This window comes from Stylophora pistillata, chromosome 12 (genome assembly GCF_964205215.1).
Source record: "Stylophora pistillata chromosome 12, jaStyPist1.2, whole genome shotgun sequence".
NCBI classification, from domain to species: domain Eukaryota; kingdom Metazoa; phylum Cnidaria; class Anthozoa; order Scleractinia; family Pocilloporidae; genus Stylophora; species Stylophora pistillata.
The window spans coordinates 6,203,482-6,216,570 of NC_142530.1; the positions used below are offsets into that span (position 1 = coordinate 6,203,482).

Genomic DNA, 13,089 nt, shown 5'->3' on the forward strand with positions numbered 1-13,089 from the left:
TTTTTAGAATGAAAACCATTTTTATTTCAAACTCGCGGAGAAAGCGGTGCCTCACATTTTACAATCTTCACCAAAAAAAACTAAAAGTACACAATACGGAGTTATTTAAGACAGAGATTTGCCTGCTACCACTCAACTTGGCAGAATGTGGCGCCGACAATCAACAACTGAATGGTCAAATCCTCAAGCGAAATGAAAATTTCAGTCGTTCCGGTATCAAAGCAAGATCTACAAAAAACCGGTAAGTGCTTTACAGTTGTAAAAAGAAGTGTATTCAAAATATAACGATTAAGGGCCTGATTACATGAGCCGAGCTGGCCCGGTTAGCCGGGCTGATTTCTTTTGTTTTCGCGCTTTTGCGAACACCAAAACAAAAGAAATCAGCCCGGCTAACAGGGCCAGCCCGGCTCATGTAATCAGGCCCTAAGACTGGAATTTCTCGGTAAACTCTGGCGAAAAACAGTTCAGTTAAAAGTCACAATTTTAACTGTTTTTCTTTCATCGCAGGTAGTCGCTCGTTGGTGTCAATGCTGGACTGAAAGTTTATGGAAATATTTACTGGAGAATTATTAAAAGTTACTCCGGTAAACATTCCGCCAACTGCTCCTGCCATCAGGTAACTGGAACGACTGGCATTGCTGTCAAGGTCACTAGTAGCTGCTGTGTTGCTTGGCGTGGCTGAGCTATTCAGAACAATCTCCCGTAAAGCATGACTTGAATAGCCGTTGGTAGTTGTCGTGCTTGGCATGGTTTGAAAGCGGCCAACTTATTCGTAGCTAGATATGGATTCGGGATTGGAGTGGCCAGTGAGCTCTGATATCTCCACTGGGTCGAAATCATCACTGAGCGCTTGGATGACGGTTTTGTCACCACTCGAATTTTTGAATTTGTCGTCTAGTGTTTTTTGAAACCATGTTGTATCTAAAAGAGGCCAGTTAGTCGTCTGTATAGGCTACAATGGTTTGGATTTCGGGAAAAGATGCTTGACCTTTTTCGGCATTGATACCTGTTTTAGTTTCCTTTCGTAACGCTTGTTTGGTTTTCCTCGGCGAGAACTGTCGTTTGGCTTTCTTCCCTCGTCTCTGGCATTTTGATTTTTTTCCATGCGTTTTCTCGTACTTTTGAGCGTGAGTGGTTTCCTCCAATTTTCTAAAAAATTTCGATTTCAATTCAAAATTTGGAAGACATTCGTTTTCTATAAATTTGTTCATATTTGTTCATATTTTCATAGCACTAGTTATATTTACGTTTTTACGTTAGTTACAATAATTATTGCTCGCGACTCACGTCAGCGATATCGCTTTATGCGTTAGTGCAATTCCACGCTAAATACCCTCTCTTCCGGTTGACGTATTGACCAATCAGAGCGCGTGTTCACTTTAAACTATGCGATTCTGTAATATATTGTAAAACATTGTAATTGTAATAATTGTAATTAATTGAATTAATTACTTGAGCAGACGATACTGAGCTGACGATCTTACAAACCACGTGTCAGCTTTACGTGGTTGAAAAAAGCCTTTCTAATTGGTAACAAGTTATATTGAATTTATCCACAATTATATGCTTTCAAAATAGACCTTTCAAAATAGACTCTAATGAATATTTTTGACAGGATTACCACATAGATGCAATCGAATTCCATTTGTAATAATTTTTAAGAGTTTCATGCTTCAAAAACCAACGCAGTCGTTCCTTCCGCTGCTTCAAGTGCCATCAAACTATTTCTCTGACTAACAGTTATTTGTATTCCGTAGTCAGCGGTTTGAATTTAAGTGCACGGACAGGCTTTCGACTATCACGTGATAACGTGACGTTTTGTTGAATTTAGTGCGGCGTCTCCGTTATTTAAAACGAAGAAATGCAAACTTGCACTGTGAAGCATTCATCAAAGCTGTGTGGTAGTTCAGAAGGAAGTGGTTAGCTACATTTGATAAACAGTGAGTTATTGATGCGTCAGTTGATCCGATACTAACATGGATCCATCAAATGTATATATCTGTATATTTACGACTGTAAATGATGCGCGGGAAAGCTTTCCCGCGCATCATTTGATGAAGATTTATCGGTTCGTTTGAAGTTCGTTGTCATGAACACCAGTTTAACTAACACACTTGACTTCTTTAGAGTCGAAGTACCTTCGGTATTTACACGCGGTTTAAGTCATTCAAGATTGTGAATGATTATTCTATACAGACACGCCTCTGTAGACCTTTAGTATAAGAAACCTCTGTGCTATGTTTAGTATAAGAAAAAGCAGTGTTCAATCCTGAAATAGTTTTTCCAATATGTGCATGATAGGTGGGTCTCGAGAAGCAAGATGAACTTGAAAAAAAAAAAAACGGAGTTATAAGCCCTTTTTCATTATCCAAAGTCTGCTTCCTTGTCTGAGAAAAAAGAGGTATTTTACCTCGAATTTCAATTGTTCACCTCTTTTTTTTTTTTAATAAGTATTTCTTTAAAAACAGAGTTGAAAGACCGTCTTACCGGCTTCAAGTTGGATCGATTTTGATTATCAGAAGACGAACAAATTGCATAGAAATAGAGAAACTCAGGAAAATCGAATTTTACCTTCATTTTTGGAGTTTCCTTCAATGCTGTTGGCATTAGCCAAGTTAGAGATCAGGTCCCGGTTGTTCGAAGGATGGATAACGTTATCCAGTGTATAGATCCCTATCCGGTGGATAGCGCAGTACATTTTGGTAACACTTATCCGCTAGATAGTGATTTATCTGTTAGATAGCGCTATCCGCCCTTTGAACAACCGGAGCCAGAGCAACAACCGTAAGGGGAAGTAATGTCGTGGTTTTCATCATTTCTCAAGGCTTTGATTCCCAGCTCGATCGATACTCGAAAATGATTTTCAATCTAGTTCGACTCCACGTGTAAACAACGCTGTGATGAGTTTTAGAATGTCTTACATGATATAAACGCTTTCCCACAAAGACCGGAGGCGTAAGACGCTCAGAAGAACATCTGTAAGTCGAACATTTCTTCAGATGATTAGGATCTACTATTCAAAGAAACTGCAAAAACGACTTCAGGGCGTATCGCAGGAGGGCATGTTTTAGCATGGGTGGAGGGGTGAAGATTATTAAAAGCTACGTTTATATTCAAAAGACACCAGGAAATTATATATGCATATGTAGTTTTAGAGAGAATTCTTGATACCTGTCTGCTTAGAAAAAGTATGAATTTACACCATGAAATTGTAAATAAAACTCTAGAAATCTTCAAACAGTTCATCGACGGTCCTGCGGACTAAACCAGTAAACCATGGAATTCAACGCCAGCAAAGCTCTCGCGATATACCTGTGATCTGTTCGTATACCAATAAATGAAAAGTCGAGATCTCATAAATCAGTTTTACATTTTAGTGTTACAAAGCAAAAAATTAACTGTAACGAAGAAATGGCTACTGATTTACTCTGACTGCAGACACCTCAGCGGAAAAAAATATCCACGCTAGCTGAAGTCATTCGAAGCAAAGTTGCGAACAAAACGTTAATTTCAGATTGCAGAAAATGGTCCTGCATCATATAGGAAACAAATTTACTATGATAGCCCTTACCTCGAGCTCGGTACGCAAACAGTGAACTCAGTAATTTTGTCAGGAGCCGAGACTTCAAGATGGCAGCTTCAGGGAGCTAAACACGCAAAACTCTTACCCAGGTTCTTCTCTTTTTTTTTAAGAGAAGCCTGATAAGTATTGACGTCAAGGAATATTCAGTACAGGAACGAAAGTACAAATTAGAGGATGTTGCAGGTAACATTTAATAGTCTCCTTCACGCAGTTATTTCGCACACCCAGACAGAGTGTAATGTTCTATTGCTCACACAAAAAAGAAAAATCATTTTTAATTTTCTGAAAAGAGTCCATTGCACTTTTTGTACAAATCATTGCCAAAAGGCTCGCGGGTGTGCTTGACTTGAAACTTGTTGTTTCTAAGCATTAAGCTTCGCTTTTGACGAGCAAAAGAAGTATCAATATTTCTGATGGGAAAGCAATCACGATGACGATTTCATAATAGACTCCACGCTTTGGAGATGTCATAGCCGAGAAATGTAGTGTTTTTAAACTCTCTATCATTCCTCGTTAACAACTCGTAATTCCTTAGTGCATTTTCGAAACTCTAGATCAACGAGGGATTATAATAAATAATAATAATAATAATCATCATCATCTTTATTTAACGTGGAGAACACCTAGCTGAGAGCTAGTTTACAGGTTTTCCATCATACAACTGAAACAAATAATTCAAATTGAAAATAACATTACTAAGAATCCCATCTGGCCGCAGGCAAACCAGTTGACTATATTACAAGCATGGCCAAGGATTTGAACTCGGAGCTACCGTGAAACAAATCCAGGTAGTGGTCAGGGCGTGACTCTAACCCGGGAGCGGCGGATTGCAAGTGCAACACGCTGACCACTCGGCCACACTGCCTTCTCTTATCAAATCAAAGAACGTCGAAAAAACAGAGATAGCCTTTAAACCTATTTTCCCATATGAAATTTTTAAGCTTTACTTTAACAAAAGTTCTCGATAGTCACTCAACCCAAAATAACTTTGCTTTACATGGTCCGTTGACCCATATTAAGCTAATCAAAAAAGAGATTAAGCCAGTCATCGAAATGTAAGCTGAAGGCGAACAAAGATAATGAAGGCACTTTTGCAAGAATACTCGGGTGTTTAGACATCCCAAGAGAATCTAGAAATATGCAACTCTATCTTGCGAGTTTTGTTCTCGTTCGAGCATCATGCAACGTACAGTGTAGATTCCTTCTCTCCCAAAACAAACGCAAAAATAGCACTAAGCGTGGTACACGTTACTATACTCTCTGAAGGCCAAATACTTTGGAACCAAATAGAAGCTAACAGTCTCTATTATCTCTTGCTGGGAGAGGTTACTTTTGTAATGAAACCTGTGTACGAAAATCTATCCCTTAGCTTAAACCTCTTTAACCAATGATTGATTACCCAATCAAGTACCAAACTTTAGACAAAAAAATCAACTGTAAAATAAGACGTTTCGACAATATTTCAGTCTTTTTCAAGTAAATGGTGAGAATGTGACAATGAATACACACACACATATATATAGCTCTTTGGCATATAAAGCTCTGCTTTCATGTTTAAATTGAGCACTGTGGGATGAATCATTGCCGCTAGCATTGCGCATAGCTCACTAGGCTTCTCTAGTTTGAGCACTCTGGCATGGCTCAGTTAGACGATACCACAAACGTGGGATCGTTTGGGGTAGCCAGATCGGTTCTCCCCCATCAGCACTGTACTGATCAGGCCCAGAAGGCCGAAACAGTACTGTCTGAAGTTATATATATATATATTTAGTATAATTTCAGAGCTGGGCAAAGAGTTTCCAGCAATCTGCTTGGTCGAGCGGTTCCTTATAGGACGCTATATAAACCGCTTCACGCGGTTTATAAAATGTTAAAATAAAATGTTAATAAATGCTATTGAAATGTTATTAATAATTGTTTAAGTGAACCTAAACCCAAAATTTGTTTTTTTCGCTTAACGAAATAAGCTTATTTTTTGGTGTATTTCTGTGCAAAAATTTTTTAATTTGCTCAAATATTTAATTTTATGTGCCCAGTCAAAATACGGAAAATCAGCCGCCATCTTGCCCCACGACCGAGTTTAAAGAGGAATGGCTCTAGCGGGTAATGTGACGTCAAATCGAGAACACGAAAGTCTGCATTTCACACATTTTCACTTGTTTGGGAAGATTGTCGTCGATATTGTTCGAAATCCCCTGATGAGTGGGCGACCACGAAACAGGCTTGTAGGGATGAACTTGTAGTTTACTTGTCTTTTTCCTCCCACAATATATACTTCGCTCTACTTCTATGTATTGAGCACTGTTCTACGAAAATCAAGTCACACTTTATATAATATATATATATACATACAAAGCTTTGCTTTCATGTCCAAATTGAGCACTCTATCTAGGATGAGTCATTGCCGTTGCAATTGCGCATGCTCGCTGGTTTACTCTAGTTTGAGCACTCTGGCATGGCTTGGACGATACCACAAAGGTTGGGTCGTTTGGGGTGACCGTCTCGGTTCTCCCCCATCCTAGCATTAGCACTGCACTGATGAGGCCCAGAAGGCCGAAACAGTACTGTCTGCAGTTAGTTATATATATATATATATATATATATATATATATATATATAATTTTAGTATAATTTCAGAGCTGAGCAAAGAGTTTCCTACAATCTGATTAGTCGAGCGGTTCCTTATATGACGCAATAGAAACCGCTCCACGCGGTTTACATAAATTGTTAAAATAAAATGTTAATATTTGTTACGTCATATCTTATCGTTGATTCATACTGTCAAAAGCTTTAAGAAACCGTTACCGATAAGAATTTTTAGTACCAAAAATAGGAAATAAAAATACGATTAACAAATTATTGATCTCCGCATGACTCTTCAGTGCCACTTCGAATCACATATAAGTTTTAAAGAAAAAGAAAAGAAACAAATGGTAAATGCATTGTGGAGCCTTGACATACAACTAATTAAGACAAGGCCAAACGTTTTGCTCTTGCGACGCTTTCGTTGTTGTTTGCTCGCAAGCTCCTTTGATTTTTTTTTTTTTTTTTTTTTTTTTTTTTATGCTTAGCGGTGGAAATAGACTGATACGTTCGGCTATTACATAAAAACAAGACGAAGGGTTTCCGCACCGAAAAAATGAAAAGTTGCCAAACATGGATACATCCTTTCCATGAAACAGTAAAGGCTTGAATATCACGAAGGATGCAACGCAGCAATGAGTACTTATGCTAAAAAGTAGGACTATGGTTGGTCGTTTACATTTTCGATACTCTTCCTCATGTTCTGGCCTACTAACTTCTTACTCCGTAAGGGACTTAACAAAGCCTTCTCTTCCATGTTCCTTGTAATGAATATATTGATCCATTTGTATAGTAAAGCCACCTGTTCAATATACTCTCTTAATAACCTGTGACTTTAAACATGGCTGTATTGCTTTGTAGCGCAGCCAAAACAATACCCTACTTATTTTTGAAAAGTGGGGGCTATCTACCAATATCTAGAATTTCAGGCTAAAAGACCGAAGTGGAGTCAAGAATTGATAAGCGTAATTACTACCTATAGTTCATAATGTACTTTAACCTAATCGACTGTTAAGGTATACGATAACGACTACTCTACGCTCACTTGAACCTGAAGAAAGCATCAAGAGTTTCTCATTCGATTAATTACTTGTGCTAACCTTGATTTTGTAAAAAACCGCACGCACCCAATTTAACTGATTTCAATGTCTTCTACCAATTTGCTTGTTTCCACTGCTGTCACACCGACTGATAAAAAAATCGAAAGAGTTGCACAACCTTTATCGGTATTTGTTTTCCAATCTACATCAAATCTGCAATGACCGGCATTTCATGGTCGACTAAGGTGTCATAGATCTCTCCAACACTCAGGTAGCGATGCTTCCCCACAGCTTCGAGGACAGCTGCAGCTGGGTTCATAACTCTCTCGCCAAGAAAGGCTATGTCTATATTAGACAACCCAAGACTTTCAGCCAACAGTTTCCATTTGTCTCCAACTTTTGCCAAAAAAAAAAGAAGAAAACAAATTAAATAAATAACATCATTTGTCATGCGAACTTTTCTTTTATTTATCTACTTTTTTAATCGAAAGAAAAAGGGTGGGTCGCAAATAAAGAACGTGAATCAGCATCTGAATAACAAAAGAAATAAAGATAAAATGCAAGCTTACACGCAGTAAGAATTAACTGTTTTCTTAACTTCTGAATTAATCAAGGGTAAACTACGTAAAGGATCCAATGTGGTCATTAAATACTGTTCACCATGGTCGTGCTCAAAAGCATATTCACCAATCTGACCTACACTGGTATAGACTATTTTTAGTTCAAACCAGACAAGCTGCATTATTAGCGGGCCAAAAAAGGTACTTTTTTCAGATGTGAACATACACATGTACAGAGAAATGGTTGTAGCTTAAAGTAGTAAGCAAATCTCTTTTCATTTGTTGTTTTATCGCGAAAATTTGTTGAAAAACATGAGATGCTTCATACTTTACTTTCAGTTCCGGTATCTTTGACACTTAGTTTCGAAAAAAACCTTTCAATTTATCAGTTAATCGTGTAAATCAATCTTTCTTTCCAATTTCAGAGTGACAGTTCCCTTTTAGGACACCGTGCGAGGGCGAAAAGCCACATTGTTACTATCAGGGGTAAACTTTTATTTAAGAGGGTGACACCAATTACTATAAAAGTGTTCTCCCTAGCGGCCCTCTGAAAACAAAATTGATGATTAAAAGCATATTTACAAGTAGAAATTATGCTAGAAGATCTCAAATTTCTAAACAAGTATCCTCCCTCCCTAACGCACTCATTAAAAAAAGAACCAATTTCAAAACATCTAATTAAAATCAACGGATTTTATCAAACAGAATAACTTTTTTAACTTTGAAATTGTCCACCGTATATTTCGAGAAGACGTTATTAGTCAGTGTTGCCTTTATTTGGCTGAAGGAGGTGGTTGGGTCTATGTTAAGATCATTTAGTTCTTTAGTAGTGGAATAAAAGAATTTTCTCCTCATTGCTTCAGTTCTGGGTTTGGGCAAACGATACAATGTTTTTGATCTGGTATGGTAGTTGTGTTCAAACAAAAGTGAGTCTAAGGCTGTAATTAAGTATTCCGGTGCCCTACCATCAATAACTTTCTTTAAAAGACAAAGTTTATTGAGCCTGAATATTCCAATTTTTTGACGTAGTTTTCGGCGCAGTGTGTCAATGTGTTCGTTCCAGGTGAGATGACTATCAATGTAAAGTCCTAAGACACGTTCAGATTCAACCTTAGTGAGCGATATTGGCTGATCTGATCATATGCGAGCGACCGAAAGGCACTTTTAACTTGTTCAACATGTGTTTATCATAATTCAAATAGATTATGAGCTCAAGATTCCTAGTCCGTAATAGCTGATGAGGGAAAAGCTCTTATCAACTATCACGCCTCAAAGCCGAAAGATAACAATCTAGTTGTTTTCGTACAAATCCACTACTCGATCAAAACTTTACAATAAGACAAGCTTTTCCTCTGCAGTGTAAGTAATTACGTTTTTTTTTGGCACAATAATACATGGGAGGTATAGAGCATAGGCTAAAAAATTGAAAACGGGAGTTACCCAAGTTTAAGCACTATCTCAGTTAAAGGTACTTACCAGAGAGGCTAAACGTCAGATTCTTGAATTCCGTAAAAGGCATCTCAACAACTGGAAGACTCTCATCCAACAGTGGCCCTGGTTTAAAAAAAAAAAGAAAAGGACAAAATTATGCCATAATATACACAAAAGTATACGTTTGCACATGCAACGTTGCAAATACCAGGGCAAAGTTGTTTGAAGGCCGAATAGCACTAACCCGGGGTCAAGTTATTAATCTGGGTTTCTTTATTTCTCTATTCAAGGGTCTTTTTAGGGAACTTGTCTCCATTATTTTTAGGGTATTCAGCTATCAAATTGAAGAAAAAAAAAAAGGGTTGAATTGAGCTTTCTTTAAAAGCTTTCAGATATAAGATAAAATGTTATTCTAAGAGAAACTGTAGCTAATTCTTGGAAAGGGGGCTCAACATGAAATAAACCAGCATCCACATTGTCTTTGTTAACGATTATGCATGACGAACACTCGTCACACTGAGGCAGTTCTGATAGTTGATATGCCAAGACTTTAGCCCTACATTATCTTTAACTTTAGTATGTACGAAGAGGGAAGCGGAAGGAGGGAAATTCACGCACTGTTTCGGTGGCTTATATCTTATTGTGCAACAATACCCATGCCGCCCAACAGAGAAAGAGAATGAAAGGTTCAAAGGCCTGTAGCTGAGAATTTCAGTAAATGTCTGGAAATAAACGACTGCAGGACTATGCTCTCGATTGCGCCATTTTCTCGAGACTAGCATTCGATCACACTAACGTGGAAATCTAAGTGGTGGGCAAGTTTATTCTTATTCTTGACTTGGAGATGAAACGACTCAAGCGGGAAGGTCCAAAAATGGACTAAGATGGAGGTAACTATCAGTCATCAATTGAATATCGAAAGCAACTCCAACCTTCTCGCCCTTCTGAACTTATTTCGTTAGGTAAAGGCTGATAGTTTCGAAACAAACTGTTTGGGGCTGCGTCGGTGGGAGTAACGAGATAATTTGGATATATCAGCAAAGTTGAAATGGTAAATTGGCCACCGTAACGATTACAAAAGCTGATGTTTCGAGCGTTAGCCCTTCGTCGGAGCGAATAGAGGAATTGTGGGCTGTGTGTGCTTTTAAAGGCAGAAAATGGAGTTACGTTATTGGTGGGAACATGGCAACGAGAAAAACAAGAGTAAATTAGTGGAATGAAAAGCGTTCGTTGATCCCTGTGGGATTTAGACTGAATAGTTGATCGACCGGTAGCCACTTAAGCTTTTGAAAATTATCATACGATCGTGCATCCCGAGGACTATCCAAAATTAATCGAGCGCAACGTTTCTGAAGTTTAAACAGTTCATCTAAGTTGGTTTGACTACAGTTGCTCCAAACAGTACAGCAATAAGTAAAAAGCGGTTTGATACTTGCATTGTACAGAAGCAATCGACAGAAACAGGGTAACCACGTTCATCGGAAAACTGGCACAGTGACTCTGATTTGTGGTGGAAATCAGAGTCATCACTACATAAACGGCGAAGTCTTAGAAACTGAGAAAAAGGAATGGAATTCTTAACGTGAGATGGATGCGAAGACGAATAACAAGTAATTATGCGAGTCTGTAGGTTTGTAATACACACTAGTGCATAAACCGTTACCTTCAATTGAAACTTTGATGTCTAAAAAGGATAAAGAATTGTAGAAAATTTCCCAGGTATATTTCAGAGCCGTGTGAAAAGAATTGACTGCGGTTATGAATTGAGTGAGTTCCTCTCTGGTAGAGGAGGTAGCACTGATACAGTCGTCGATGTAGCGACCGTAGAGCTCAGGTTTGGACCCGTTGTATTGGCTGAAAAGTTGATGTTCGACAAAACCTACAAAAAGATTGGCATAGCTAGGTCCCATTTTGGTGCCCATCGCTACACCATTGGTTTGTTTGAAGAAGTTGTTTCCGAATGAAAAACAATTGAGTGTGAGCACTAGTTCGGCTAAGCGCAGTAGTGTTTCAGTTTTAGGTTCCTTAACAGTACGTTGATCAAAAAAATGTTTAAGGGCCAGAAGGCCTTCGTCATTAGGTACAACAGTGTAAAGAGACGTAATATTCATGGTGAAAAGAAGTTTGTTTTGGCCAAGGAAATTAAAGTCTCGAAAAATTTGAAGAGCGTGTTGGCTCTCTTTAATATATGATGGTAAAGTTTTGACGATGGGAGCCATAATTTTGTCTAGATAGCTGGAGATAAGTTCGGTAGGGCAACTGCAAGCCGAGATAACGGGCCGACCCGGGTTGCTAGGTTTGTGAATTTTAGGTAAAAAGTAAATACGAGAAGTTCTAGGAGTGGTTATGATGATATTTTTTGCTGTGGCCGGCAATTATTGTTTTGATAAAAAGAGGTGTCAGAACGTTGCCGCAAAGTTTCTTTTTGGTAGAGGTCGGTGCGCCAAACAACGACTGAGCTGCCCTTACCGCCCAATAATTTACTCTTGTTTTTCTCGTTGCCATGTTCCCAACAATAACGTAGCTCCATTTTCTGCCTTTAAAGCACACACAGCCCTCAATTCCTCTATTCACTCCGACGAAGGGCTAACGCTCGAAACGTCAGCTTTTGTAATCGTTACGGTGGCCAATTTACCATTTCAACTTTGTTGATATATCCAAATTATTTCTTTAGGCAAAGGTTCAGTGATGACATTTTCTCATTACGGACCAAAAACGAAAGGGAAATCCCATATTTTGTTAATTTCGCTGACAACTTCTACTCTAATATCAAATTTGTATTATTTGTATTTGTATTTAGGAATATTTATACAGGGTAGTCCAGTTTAGCAGATAGCTAGTTTAAATGGGGCACTGGGAACACCCACCCATCCCACCCCAGGGGAGGACATCCACCACACACTAATCTCGTGCGTGGAAAATTAACGTCTCCTACCTCGAACTCTGTAGGAGACGGGGCCTACGGTTTATTCGTCCTTATCCGAGAAGACTAGAATATCTATCCATTTCTGGATATTATAGAGAGGTAGCAAATTCTCCTCAGTTATTTCACGACCATGAGTATTGGTCCGGCCAGGGCACGAACCCTCAACCTCCCGCACAACACACTCCGGCGCTCTGACCAATTGAGCTAACCGGGGGGCGGTTTACATACGAAGTGTCACCAGAACTTATTGTACCTTTTGACATTCCTGTTTTCAATAGCCCTCGTTTCGCCAAGAGCAAAACACAAGATGTTTAACACCTTTCAAGCCGCTTGCATCTATTCACAAGGCAAAGTCACCTTCAAGACGCCCTATCCATGGCTTGAGAATGATATTGTTAATTCTAGTTAGAGCGCAGAGCTCTCTCAATAGAACTTACCTGTAATGCCAGCAGCTGTTATCTCTCGTAAATGATTCACCAAATCATGTCTGTTCTCGCATTTAGCTTTCAACGCAAGATTTCGGATCAGTCGTTTGGTCTCAGGCTCTGGATTCTCTAGGGATACTGAATCCAGCTGCAGAGCTTTTACAAAATGAAGCACAATACCTTTAGCATCATTCTCCGTACACTGCAGGGAGTTGATGACATCCTTGGGAAGTGCAAGTTCTCGATCCTTCGTCCCTAACAAAATAAGACTGGGAAATGTGACACAGATACTACTGGCTTCCCTTAAAATCTACCAGTTTTTTTTCTGTCCAGAGATCTACTTCTATCTACTAGAGATCCGTTGATAAATATTCTCTTCTGTAGTTCGATAAAGAGATCGAGCGAAGAACAATATACATCGCAAGGAATTGATGACATCTTTGGAAGTGCAAGTTCTTGGTACTTCATGCCTTGGAAAATAAGACGGGGAAATGTAACATAGATAGGACAGACTTCCCTTAAAGGGCATCCTAAAGGACGC

At 38.8% G+C, this 13,089-nt stretch overlaps 1 protein-coding gene across 2 annotated transcripts in view; it reads right to left on the reverse strand.

Annotated features, from left to right (window-relative positions):
- Positions 1–13,089, reverse strand: part of LOC148718558 (uncharacterized) — a 70,522-nt gene continuing 57,433 nt past the window's right edge. The window contains exons 10-13 of one of the 2 annotated variants that reach the window (XR_015993765.1): positions 12,561–12,803; positions 9,243–9,320; positions 7,267–7,602; positions 1–1,149 (exon numbers count right to left, since the gene is read on the reverse strand). Coding sequence is in view for 1 of the 2 variants with exons in the window: in XM_088740364.1 (XP_088596490.1) it covers positions 7,409–7,602; positions 9,243–9,320; positions 12,561–12,803 (515 nt within the window). In the remaining variant the exon portion in view is untranslated. Of the gene's footprint in view, positions 1,150–4,173; positions 7,603–9,242; positions 9,321–12,560; positions 12,804–13,089 lie in introns of those variants that run through there. The other variant, XM_088740364.1, reaches the window with a different exon arrangement.